The sequence below is a fragment of the Callithrix jacchus genome, chromosome 8, assembly GCF_049354715.1.
Source record: "Callithrix jacchus isolate 240 chromosome 8, calJac240_pri, whole genome shotgun sequence".
NCBI classification, from domain to species: domain Eukaryota; kingdom Metazoa; phylum Chordata; class Mammalia; order Primates; family Cebidae; genus Callithrix; species Callithrix jacchus.
Window position 1 is genome coordinate 20,886,218 of NC_133509.1, and position 12,415 is coordinate 20,898,632.

General features: G+C 55.2%; 1 protein-coding gene across 22 annotated transcripts; it reads right to left on the reverse strand.

Annotated features, from left to right (window-relative positions):
• Positions 1-561: 561 nt before the first annotated feature.
• Positions 562-9,660, reverse strand: STOML1 (stomatin like 1). 22 transcript variants are annotated; one of them, XM_078333636.1, is made up of 8 exons: positions 9,578-9,660; positions 8,995-9,178; positions 7,835-7,941; positions 6,615-6,764; positions 6,113-6,316; positions 2,899-3,094; positions 1,983-2,192; positions 562-1,464 (listed from the first exon to the last, which is right to left on the reverse strand). In XM_078333636.1, the coding sequence occupies exons 4-8, from the start codon at positions 6,741-6,743 to the stop codon at positions 1,271-1,273; spliced, it is 933 nt and encodes a 310-aa protein (XP_078189762.1). In that variant the 5' UTR covers positions 6,744-6,764; positions 7,835-7,941; positions 8,995-9,178; positions 9,578-9,660; the 3' UTR covers positions 562-1,270. The 22 variants fall into 22 exon arrangements, with proteins under 22 accessions (XP_078189762.1, XP_035115079.1, XP_078189763.1 ...); XM_035259188.3 differs by having other exon boundaries at positions 1,983-2,195; XM_078333637.1 differs by having other exon boundaries at positions 8,027-9,178.
• Positions 9,661-12,415: the final 2,755 nt, after the last annotated feature.

Below are 12,415 nucleotides of genomic sequence, written 5' to 3' on the forward strand. Positions count from 1 at the left end.
TAAGGGAAGGCTCTGATTTTCATGGTTTTGTTCTTCCCAGAAGCCTCTCCAGGGAGTAAGATTCCTTTCTTAGGACTGGAGAAGTCAGATGCCCCCTTCTCTGGGGCCTGGGGTTTGGGCTGGAGTACTGGAGCAGAAAGCAGGGCTGGGCTGGCCCTGGGGCCAGGCCTCGATGACTGTTTCCTTCCTGTCATCCAGGGAGAAGCAGCGATGGACTGTACCAGGAAGGGCAGCTGGCAGTGGCCCCAACTCCTCTCTTGAATGGGACATGAGGTCCCCAACCTGACCCTCAGTGTTTGCAGGACCAGCTCTGGCACACTCATGCCTTCCTTTCCCAGTGAACCTGTACCCCACTACAAACAGGAACACAGAACTCCCCACCCAGACCCACCCCTGCTTCCAGGGACTTTGAGACACTCAGGAGGAAGAACTTCAAATACTGTGAGAGTCTGTGTTGGCCATCAGGATGTCGATCCCTGCCTGGGCTGGCAGCAGGGACCTTGTGGACCCTCCTAGGCCACCTCATGCTCCCAGGACCCCCGCTTGGCTTCTTCTCTTCTATACATTGTAAACACATTTATTTGTCTGAGGCTTGCAAACCTCTGGTAAGAAGCACAGAACGCAGGGCTCTCCTTCATGCTGCCCTGGGCCCCAGCTCACCAGGCATGCAGGACGGAGCTGGCCTATGAGTCAGATGTCTTTGGGAGCAGTGCCAGGGGAATAGCAGGCCCTGCTCCTTCCTGTGCCCACTCCCACTAGCCTGGCCCTGGACTGCAGCCAGGAAGGTGGGCTGGCCAGGATACCCAGATAACTCCACCGCAGTGACCTCCACCGGCCTTCCCTCCCGTTCCCCTCCCTCTCTAATTCCCCCAGAGCTTAGAGCCTGGGCCACATGCTTGGTCCCTTACACAAGGACCAGATCAGCTGCTGTCAGGCTGTTTCTGTGGGTCCTGCCTCTCCAGTCAGGGAGCCAGCAGGGCAGGGCAGGGCAGGGTGGTCTGGCTCTCCTGGCATCACACCATGCACCCAGCTCAGGGCTGGGCACTCAGCCGGGGACCAGGATGGGCAAAGGCTTGTCCAGAGAACCACTGTAGGTCAGATGTGCAGGGCAGCTGGACTCAGCCTCCCTCAGCCTTCAGCCTCCCCCAGCCTCCATCCCTGGGCTCTTGGCTGGGCCTCAACTCTCCGTGGTCCAGATGAACATCTCCAAGAGGCCCCTTGGGCTTGGTGTCAGGCTTGGGACTGGTCTATGGAAAGTCAGCCAAGACTGCTACTTCAGGGCCCTGAGCACAGCCTCCAGCTTCATGGCCACCGCCAGGTCGCCCTTCACCTTCAGCCGTCCACTCATGTAGGCCCCCAGGGGCCGCAGCTCCCTGCAAAGCAGGGCCTGTAGGTCTGCCTCAGCCAACTCCACCACCACATCAGGGATGCCATCAGGCACCCCGTGTCCCACCCTTCCTCGTCCTGTGGGGGAAAAGAAAGTCAAGTGTCAGTAGGGGGATGGGTAGCATGAAGGAGAGCTATCAGGGAAGGGAGGGGCTGGCATTTGCCATTGGGAGGAGTGTACTGGTTAAGAGTTCAGGTTGTAATACTCTGAGTCTTATTGGCTGTGTGAACTCTTGGAGCCTCAGTTTCCAAATCTGTGATAATGCTGATCCCTTTAGAGATGCTGAAATTCCTATAACATAGGCTCATGGTGAGAAGTAGGTGAGGTGACGCCTGGCTTAGGGCCTGGCAGGCAGCACCTGTAACATGGACAGGCTGCTGGGTGTTGGAAGCCTGGCTGCGTTGTCCTGCAGATGGCAGGGAAACCAGGGCATAGATAGTCACTGCCTGGAAATAGTGTCAGAGCCCCTGCCTGCCATGGGTTCACCCCAAATGATTGGCAGGAGCAGGGGACAGTCTACAAGAGCACCATGGGTGTGGGTAACAAGCAACCTGGCAAGCTGGATGGGAAGGAGGGGCCGGGAGGGCAGCTGCACCTGTAGTGAGGTCCAGGAAGTAGGCGCTGTGGGTGCCGCTGGGCAGGACGACATTGAACTGGTAGCAGGCCCCGACTTGGCTGACCAGGGCCTCGGACAGGAAGGGCTGTAGAGCAGTCAGCAGCCCCTCCGCCACAGGCTGCTTCAGACTGGGCCCAGCACCAGCTCGAGGGGCAGGCGGCTCAACTTCACTCACCATCTCCATGGTGTCTGCTGGGGGTGGCCAACAGGGTTGGGGAAGGAGGCAGAGAGGTGGTCATCGCGCTGCCAAGGTCAGGACCACCCACTGCGTCCTCCACACCTTTTGTGGCAGTTTCCTCTTACATTCCCTTTGGGCCTCTGTTCAACTTCCTCCTCTGCTAGAAAGGTGCCCCTGAGCTTTCAGCCTAAACCCCAAACCCAGTTTCTAAACTACTCCAGACTCAGATATAAAACTTTTTTTTTTTAGATGGAGTCTCACTCTGTCACCCAGACTAGAGTGCAGTGGTGTGATCTTGGCTCACTGCAACCCCTGCTTCCCAGGTTCAAGCAATTCTCCTGCCTCAGCCTCCTGAGTAGCTGGGACCACAGGTGATTGCCACCATGCCCAGTTAGTTAATTTTTGTATCTTTAGTAGAGACAGGATTTCACCATCTTGGCCAGGCTCATCTCGAACTCCTGACCTTGTGATCCACCTTCCTTGTCCTCCCAAAGTGCTGGGATTACAGGCGTGAGCCACTGTGCCTGACATAAAACTCTCCAGCTGCCCTTCTGGTGCTGTCGCCTCCTCCACATTCAGACACCTGGCCTCCTCTCACTGCCTTGGCTGTGGTCAGCGTGAGCTGAACATCTGTGTAGGGTGTGTATGCGCAGAGCTGCTGGGTTAAGGTGCACCGTGCTGCAAAGTACCCCCACCCTCCTCCCCAGGGATCCTCACCTGGCCCCGGGGATGGGGTACCTCCTGCCACTGAGTTCATGCCTCCTCCCAGGAAGTGCAGGGCCAGCTGCTGGAGGGTGCTGTCCAGGTTGGGCCCGGCTGGGCTGTCCTGGGGCGGCTGCAGCACGGCCTCCACTGCCAGCTCCACGCGGTCCACCTCCAGCCCCCAGGCCCTGGTCACATCGTTGATCTCCAGCTGGGGGACAGTGTGGGGAGAAACGTAATTCATACAACAGACCCTTCCTGAGCACCTCCTTTGGGCAGACTGTGTGGCTGTGCATGGACATGGAGACACCACACCACCGTTGAGACCTCCCAGCCTGGGAACACAGGCCGAGGGCAATGACCACTCAGCTGTGGTAAGTGCCAAGACAGAAGCAAGGCCCATGGTAAGCCCCCAGCAGAGGGGGGTGGTGCTAGCAGGAGGGAGTCCTCAGGTGAAGGAGGAGGACCCTTATAGGCAATAGGAACAGCATGTGCAAAACCCCAGACAAGAAAACCTGGCATATTCGTGGAGCTTCAAGGAAGCAGAGTTCCATTTAGCTGGACCCTCATGTGTTGGCTTGGGGACTGGAGACAGCTGAGGGGTCAGAGGTGGGTGTTCCTGCTTACTTGAATTTATTTGGAGGCAACAAAGAGCCCCAGAGAGAAGTTTGAGCAGGGAGGTGACAGAGCAGACTTGCTTTCAGGCAAGATCCTCCCAGCTGCTGTGGATGCTGGATTGCAGGGGGCGGAGGGGAGGATGGAGACCAACTAAGACATTGTTTCAAAATGAAGCCAGATCCACTGAGGGAGGCATGCCTCTGTCAACTCTACTGAGCCACACCAGGGCACTAGAGAAGTGTGAGCACCAGGCTAGGGGCTGCCTGGATGTGCAATGATATGAGATGGGGTGGGAGCGGGGAGGAGTCAGGCTCCCTAATGGATGAGTGTGGTATCCACTAGAGGACACACCGAGGGTGGGGAGGGATGGCAGCTGTTTTTTTTTTTTTTTTTTTTAAACTACTGTAAGCTTGAAGTGGGGCAGTCAACTGTCTAGTAGGCAGCTGGAGAAATGGCCCAGGGTACAGGAGCTTCAGGGCTAGGCCAGGGCATTGTGAATAAAGTGTCCACAGGCAGCAGACAGCCCAGGCAGATGAGCTCTTCCAGGGAGGTCACAGATAAGAAGAGGCCAGTGATGAAAGCCTGGAAACTACAGGGCAGGAGAACAAATGGCAGTAACCAGGGGTGACAGGCAAGGAGGAAATGCAGGGGATTCCGGGGACTGGGGCCTGGGTCCACCATGGCAAATGCCACCACCAGGTGATGTAAGGGAAGGGCTGAGAGGTGCCCACTTGGCTGGCATGTGAGAGGTCACTGTGATGTTGGCCAGTGCTGTCTCGGAGCCCAGGAAAACCTAGATGAAGGATGTGGGGGCAGGGGTTGGGGGCATGGATGAAAGTATTGCAGAGGAAAAGGGGAGAGAGAATGGGAGCTAGAGGGTACTGAGGCAAAGGGAGGGCACATTTCTACACAGAAAGGAGAACTGACAGAGAGAGTGCATGGAGTGGAGGGAGGGCATCCTGGGAGAGCAGGGGTCCCAGAGCACTGTGCAGTGCAGGGATGAGCCTTAGAGAGTGGAGGCAGCCAGGCAAGGAGGCAGGAAAGCAGCACAGCAGCAGGTAGGTTTGCAGGGTGAAACTGGAGGAAGCAGAAAAAGTGCTTATCCTGAGTCTTTCTCCTGAGCATTAGGAGGCAAGGCCTGCTGCAGAGAGCAATGGGCAGTGGTGGGGGCTGGAGGAGGGCAATGAAGGCGTGGGGAAGCTGGCCGGGAGCACTGGCAGGTAAGGAGTGGGTAACTGGCTAAGGAGGGTCCAGCAGGTGAGAGGTGGGGACTCTGTAGAAGAAAATCAGGCAAAAAGGGGCATGTGAGTAAGTGTACACCTGAGCCGGGGCCTGAGGGCACTGTGCTGGACTTCCTGAGGTTCTGTCTCAGCCACAGCTATAGATCTCACTCTACCACGTGCCCGTTCAGACTGGGAGATGGGCCCGAAATGACTCACATCCTGGTGTGGGACTGACTTCCCCAAACTGCCACTCTCATACCAAAGCCATGTGCAACAAGACCAAGACCAATTTTCTTTTCCTAAAGGTGAATTAACACGGGACATGGTTTGATGAGTAAAAGTTGTTATCCACTTGCTATCTGAGTTGTGTCAGGTCAAGCACTGGATTGTGGGGACAGGTGGGATGCAGGCAGGTGGTCTGGCTCTGGCTCAGCTCTGCCCTTGACCACAGCTCTCAGAGGCAAGTCAAATTATTTGTTAGCCTTAGTTTCCTCCCTCCAAAATAAAACAGTAATACAAACTTGCAGCAAAAATATGAAGCTCAGACACGCTGGGCCAGACAAAAGGACTTTGTACACTGCTATGCACATGGGAGCTACTGTTAGGATCTCAGAGAGCATTTCTTCAGGGATTTCACCTCACTGCTTGCAGTGGGCTCTCCAGGACTGGCATGTATCCCACTCCCCTGCCTGTCCTCCAATCTCAATTCCCCAGGGCAAAGCAGAGCCAAGAGAAAGGGGAGAAACTTCACCTACATGCCCCTATCAGGACACAGGAGAAAGCAAAAGTTGAGTGTGACTGCAGGGGACGTGCCTCTGCATGTGTATTTCTACCCCAACTCATAGCAGAAGAGATTCTAGGCAAACTCCAGTATACACATGGAAAAGAGGCAGGCAAAAGATCCAGATGTCCTCACGCGCCTTTGTTCTGTTCCAAACAAGGAAACCCAAATCACAAGAAGGCACATGCTGCATGGTGAGCATGGAATTCCCCAGCAGGTAATCGGGCTGGGAGAATCCCTGCTCCTTTACCCACCTGCCTGCCCCATGAATCAGGCCCAGAATGGGAGCTGGTGCAGAGGCCAGTATCATCATGGCAGAGCAGTGAAGGATAAAACTCAGCAGTCAGGGGCAGAGCCCCAAGAATTTCTGCCGGGGCCACTTCCTCTTCTCAGGGAATGTTTGCCCAAGATCACTATGGTCTCTGCCCACCTGCCATTCCTCAACTCATAGCCCCACCCAGACACTGGCTTTTCAAAGGTGGTTACACAGTTGGGACATATGGTAAACTGAGGCCTGGAGCAGTCTGACACTTTGCTCAAAGTGACCCAGCAGGTGGAGCTGGGCCGGTGCCAGTGTCCAAGCTCTGTCTTGTGAGGGGATGCCTACCAGAAGCTGCTCGCTGATCTTGAGCTTCTCCATCTGGATCTCCCGCAGCAGCCTCTTGAGCAGGGCCTTGGTCATGGCGTTCTGTGCCGTCATGCGTGTGGCTGTATTCAAGTCTTTCACAGTCATCACTGACAGCACCGGGTCCCAGATGCGAAACTGGACATCGGCTCCCACGGACAGCACAGCCCCATCCTTAGAAGCCAGCTGTTGGGGGAGGCCATGAGAGAGAGAGACACTCAAGGGGCTGGGGTGCAGGGAGTTCAGGCCCCCAAGGGCCAGCTTGACCCGCATGCTTGGCAGCTAGCTCCTCTAGGGCAAATGGTATCCCCAAGTATGTAGGATTAGGTATATGAAGCCAGGATGTCCCCCTCCCCTCCATCAATTTTTGGTCTCTTCTTCCCCCTTCTCCCCCAGATGGCGACTCACAGGCCAAGGTCCTGGCACCACAATACATTCTGGATGGGTCCCTGATTCCTGTCAAGGCAGCTGAGAAGCTCCTCACCTTGCAGGGAGGGATGCTGAAGGCTCGAGTCCTCAGATCCACCCTCTGAAAGGAGTCAATGAAGGGCAACAGCAGCACCATGCCAGGTCCCTGGGGGGTGCGGATCCGGCCCAGGCGGAACACAATCATCCGCTCGTAGGTGGGCACGATCTGTCCACGACAGCAAGGGAAAGAGCTGAAAGTGGTCAGCCTAGGCTGGCCAACATCATCTGCCTAGGTCCCTTTCTCCCTTCTCTCCTCCTCACCTGGGTCACAGTTAGGGATCCCTAGCTCTGTTTTTAGATGAAAGCTCACAGAAGCTAAGTGATTTGCTCACAAATCACATAGCCCCTACGTGAAGTCGGGAAGATTTGAGTGTAGCTCTGAATAACTCCGAAGGCCATGTGTCTTAACCACTGCACCGTATTGACTTGATCCTTAGAGAAACTTTTCATCTCTGTGGTCTGAAGCTAAACATGACTCATACCAGGAAACTGTCGGTCCTTGGATTATTTAAGAGAAAAGGCTAGGCTGCCCTAGTAGCACCCCGGGGCAAAGGACTTTGTCTACTTTAGGTCCCTGGACCTCTTAAAGAAGTAGTGACATCCAGATTGAGAAATGAAGGCCCAGAGAGGCAAAGCAACCTCCCCAGGTTCACACAGCATTTCTTTCTGCAGCAGTTTTAGAACTAGGATCTCGGGCCATTTAAGGACGCCCTTGCAGACCACACCAAACCCAGAGGCTGTCTAGAGAAGGTGACTATTGCCTAGGGCCAAAGGGCAAGGCCTCCTTGGGACTCCACCTTCCCCACAGCTTTCACCTGTGATGCTGAACTGCAACTCCACAGTTCATCGTTTTCCCACTGCACCACCCCTTGTTGAAAATGAGGCCTGAATTCCTATTATGCATTACCTGCTGGGCTAAGTTGGGTGTTTTCATTTCCAATTTAGTCGAACTCAAAGAGAAGATGATCTGGCACCTTAAAGCTAGTGTCCAGATGCCAGGACTTAGGAATTTGGAACTTGTTTCTACCCGCTACTGGCTCCCAGTGTGACTTTAGACAAGCCCAAGCCTTAGTTTCCTCCCCTTAACAATGGGAATAAATGATCCTTGACAAGCCCATTTCACAAAGGGGTAATACTATTTAGGGAAAGGGGGCAGGGTATAGGCACATTTATTCATCAGTGCCAAAGCTCTCAGTGTGGCCCGACCACCCTGGGGGCTGACCCAGCCAGCCTTACCTTCAGGGCAAACCAGCCGGAAATGGGGAAGGTGACCAGCAGCAGCAAGAACCCCAGGAAACTGATGAGGCCATGACAGAGGCAGGAGGGCCAGCTCTGGGGCGCATCTGCGGTGAGAGCAAAGGTGGTCAACTGGACCTGCCAGAACAGCTGCAAGTAGAGTGAACTTAGGCAAGTGTACCTCACGCCCACCTTCCCTTCCAGAGGCTCCTTCCTTCTCAGGGTTCTCTATTTGGCTCCTTGTCTAATATCCCCATATCTTTGGGCAGGTGTGAGTTAGGGTCTGTTCCCTTCTCTCATTCATCAACACTCATCTGTCCCAAGTCCAACAACCCTCACAAGGCCTTATTCTCTTGCCAGGCAACAGCCATTCAGTCTCAGAATCCAGTCCATGTGATGATGCTCTCCTCACTGGACTGGGGAGGGATCAATCCTCTTGTTTGATTTGTATTGCCTATCCACACCTGGCAAGGAGCCAGAAGCACCTGAGCATCTGTAAACAGGCACTGAATCCTGCTGGCAAAACACATTCCTCCTATATACCATTAGCCCCAGAAGTGTGTTTTCCAGGAGTTATGAAGATGCCTCAGCCTACAGGGATAAAGCATGAATGGCTCATCAACAGGAGCCATAGATGAGGAATAAGATTATTTTTTTCAATTCCTCACCCTACTTTAATGCCTTAATGACCATTAACAAAACGCCTATTTCAATTCAAGCAAATTGTTAGCGGGGGCAGGGCTAGAAAGATGAGGCTTATCCAAGCCAATTGTCCTGGCCCCTGGAGAACCAGGAGCCCGGGATGGCAGTGGAGCTGAGACAGCTCCAGAATCTGGGATGAGGTTATCTGCTGCTTTTCTTCTCCCAACCCTGGACAGGAAGCAGTCAGGAGCCTCTGCTCCATTCTTCCAGGAAGCCTGCCCTCTGGGCTAAGACCCAGAGCACTGAGGCTCCACTTTGTCCCTGGCTGTGATCCATTAGGCCTCTGAAAAAGAGTTCTGAGTAGGGACAGCTGTCAGGACAGGAAGGCCAGGGAGGGATCAAATCCAAGGTCAGGTGGTCAGGCTGAGCAGCATGGAATCTGGCCTTGGGCCAAAGGAGCCGCAGAAGACTTTGAAGGCAAGACAGAAGCAGGGCAGATCAAACAGGCAGCTGAGGACCTGTCTTTTTGGCCTGCACATCCAGGAGATGTCTAGTTCCCAGGCTTCTAGAGGTGCACCCTAGGGTGAAAATTCTTCCATTTCTCTGCAGCAGATGCCTTTAGGGTGCTGGTGGCCTCCTCTGCCTAGACCTGTTTCTTCTATGCCAAATAGGAACCTGAAACGTCTTCCCAGGCCTAAAGGGCTGGTAAGGGCCGAGGAGAAACATGGTGAGGTGAGGTTTTGGAAGATGGGAGCAACGCTGGCTGGCTCTGGGGCCACAGCCCCGTGACCTTAGGGAGGGCGGATCGGCGCTAGCACCTGGCGCCCGATCCAGCCCCGTCTCCACATCTTATCCCTTTCTCAGTCCCCCCTCGTAGGGTGCGACGGCGCCGGGCCGGCCGACTCCTCAGAGGTAGAGATTCAGGCCTGGAGGTTGCCGGCCGGCCCCTCCAGGTCCTCCGTGCCCGGCGGCCACTCACCCGCCCCCGTCCCCACGCCGCCCCGCTCCGGGGACAAGCAGCCCTTCTGCGAGCCCAGAAAGCCGAAGCTCGACTGCTGGAATCGGTCAAAATCCCCCAGGGGCAGCGCCCGGTACCCAGACCTCCCGAGCATGGCTCTTGACAGGGGACACGCCCCGCTCCTCCGCTCGGCGCCCGCCCTGACCAGAGGGCCCTAGGCAGCCCCGCCCTGCTGACTGCTGCTTCCGGCTTCACCCGCGCAGCCACCCGCGGCGGCGCGGGCTCAGGAGGAGGAGGAGGCCGGCAGGGGCCCGCTCCCGCCGTTGCATGGCGCCCTCTGCGTTGGGAGGACCGAACTGCGGCCGAGGACTAAGGGGTGTGGTCGCCGTTACCGGGAGCCCACTGGGGTCATCGCCTCCTTGCCTCTTCTCCTACCCAGCCTTAGAAAAACTGGAGGGGAAGCTGGACGCGGTGGCTCATGCCTCTAATCCATCAGTTTGGGAGACTCAGGCAGGAAGATCGCTTGAGGCCAGGAATTCAGGATCAGCCTGAGCAACATAGTGAGATCCTAACTCTACTAAACATTTTTTAAAATTAGCCTGGCGTGGTGGTGCCCTGCCTGTGGTCCCAGTTACTTGGGAGGCTGAGGCGGGAGGATCGCTTGAGCCCAGGAGTTTGAGGCTGCAGTGAGGTATGATGGCACCACTGCACTGCAGCCGGAGCGAGAGAGCAAGATCTCATCAGGGTTTTCAGGAAGCGAATCTTCTCCAGGATCAAGGACATGCTATATCAGCCTTCTCAGCATTCCTTCTCTCACACTGGAGGCAGGGCATGCCATATCTGGACTTTGGGTTTCTCTGGGACATAGTGTGCAAATTATTCGTCTTTGTGAACCCACTGCCCAGCAAGCAGGACCTGGCATAGAGTCACTGTGACCAAGGTGGACCAGGAAGGCCTGAACTTTGGCACAAAAAGAAAGAAATTTCACATGCAGACCTGGGGGAGCATGGGAAAGTAAGGAAGAAGGGGATAACACAGAGCTACCTGAGGACAGGGGCCCCAGAGCACCACAAAGGTGAGCCCCGCAGTCCTGCGTCCGGAAACACGCAGGCCCCTTGATCCAGGTACCTGGAATTAACTTGCCTCTCCAGGGCTCGAGAAAACCCGAATGCAAATTGTGAATTTACTCTGAGAAGTATTTACTTCCAACAGGACATGGGAGCAGTCTGGAAGCAAGCTATCTTCCAAAGCAAGCCAAGAAATGAATAAAGCTTCCCCAGCCCTGCCTCCTCAGCCAACCGCCTCTGGCTTCTGCAGCCCCATCCTGCCATAGCCCACTTCCAGGTCCCTTGTGCAGATGGTAGCCCACCATATTTGGCTTTAATGGACTGGTTGTCTAAAGGCCTGGGAGTACTGAGCAGGCTGGAGGGAATGGCAGGCTCCTGAGGCCTCTTACAGTCCCTAAGAAGTTGGGTCTCCCCTCCAGCCCCTGCCCTCAACCCTACAGACTATAAGCTTTGCAAGAGCCATGCCCTATTACCACCCTTTCTACTCTGTTTCTAAGTTGGAGCAGAGCACAGAATGGGTACACAGGGGCCAGCACAGTGGTTGTGATGGTTTAAGTTTGAGGTCAGGGGCACTGGCCCAGCGAGGTCACCTGGAGCTCTGCTCTTTTCACCTTACCAGCTGGGAGTCTGGCATGTTTTTCCATTGCTCAAGACCTAGCTGGCTCTCCCTTTACCCTCTTCATACCTGCTCTCCAGCTCTCCCCCTCCCTCTTGCCCCCACCATCTCAGATCCACCAGCCTTTCCAGCTGTCACTCAAGGCATCACCCTGCTCCCTGACCTCCAGGCACTGGCTTTCCAGGGTCTTTGGCTCAAGTCCCTCCTTTGCATCCCACAGCCACTGTCCACAGGCCTCTTGCCCCTAGGTTGTCAGAATGACTGTCCCAGCATGCACAGCTGATTGTGCTGTTCCCTGGTTCCAAATCCCTCACCAACTTCCCATCACTCACGGACCTGGTCCAATCTCCTTAGCTAGGATCTTGTCTCAGAACACTCCTTGGGCATCATTTCTCATGAATTCTCTCTTAAATCTGAAAATGACCAAAACTAGTTCCCAAACAGGCGTTTGTGTTTCAAACTTCCATGCGTTTTGCAGGAGCTTTCCTTTCTGTTTCTGTTTCTTTTTCTTTTCTTTCTTTCTTTTTTTTTTTTTTTTTTTTTTTTTTTGAGATGGAGTCTCAGTCTGTTGCACAGCCTGGAGTGCAGTGATGCAATCTCAGTTCACTGCAACCTCCACCTCCTGGGCTCCAGCGACTCTCCTGCCTCAGTTTCCCGAGTAGCTGGGACTATAGGCATGTGCCACCACACCCGACTAATCTTTTATTTTTAGTAGAGATGGGGTTTCTCCATGTTGGCGAGGCTGGTCTCGAACTCCTGGCCTCAGGGGATCTGCCTACCTCAGCCTCCCAAAGTGCTGAGATTACAGGCGTCAGCCACCGTACCCAGCCTATCCCTTCTGTTTCAAGTGTCCCCTGTACCCCACCACCTACAACCCTGAATCCCTGGGGAATTCCCACTGCTTTTTCGGGTCCCAGTTCAGGGCTCTCCTTTCCAGAATGTCTCCGTTTGCAGGCTTGCTCTTCCATTACATCTAGGGCTCTTTGAAAGCAGGGGCCATGCGTGGCTCATCTCTTTGCGCCCAGCTCCCAGCAGGAGGTGGCAAGAGGCAGTGCCAGTGTGAACTGATGAATGGATCAAAGCCGGGGGCGAGGCTGCCCCCTGCAGCTCCTCCCCGCCTTTCCCGCTTTACCATAAGTCAGGTGTGGGTAAGCGGCTCCCCAGCCTCTCCCCTCTCCCCGCTCTGGGCGTGTCTTTAAAACCCCCAATCTGCCTCTCAGCCCCTAGAACCGCCCCCAGCTCCTGTCTCACTTCCTCTCCAGAGGCGGGCCCTGAACTGGCACCTCCCCTTTCGGACC

Excerpts from the sequence above, each read along its gene's own strand:
- STOML1 (XM_035259183.2), bottom strand. The coding sequence starts at position 9,588 with ATGCTCGGGAGGTCTGGGTACCGGGCGCTGCCCCTGGGGGATTTTGAC. Across the intron at positions 2,196-2,898 it reads TACCCCATCCCCGGGGCCAG|CAGACACCATGGAGATGGTG; the intron begins GTGAGGATCCCT and ends GGCCACCCCCAG. Across the intron at positions 1,465-1,982 it reads CTTCCTGGACCTCACTACAG|GACGAGGAAGGGTGGGACAC; the intron begins GTGCAGCTGCCC and ends TTTCCCCCACAG.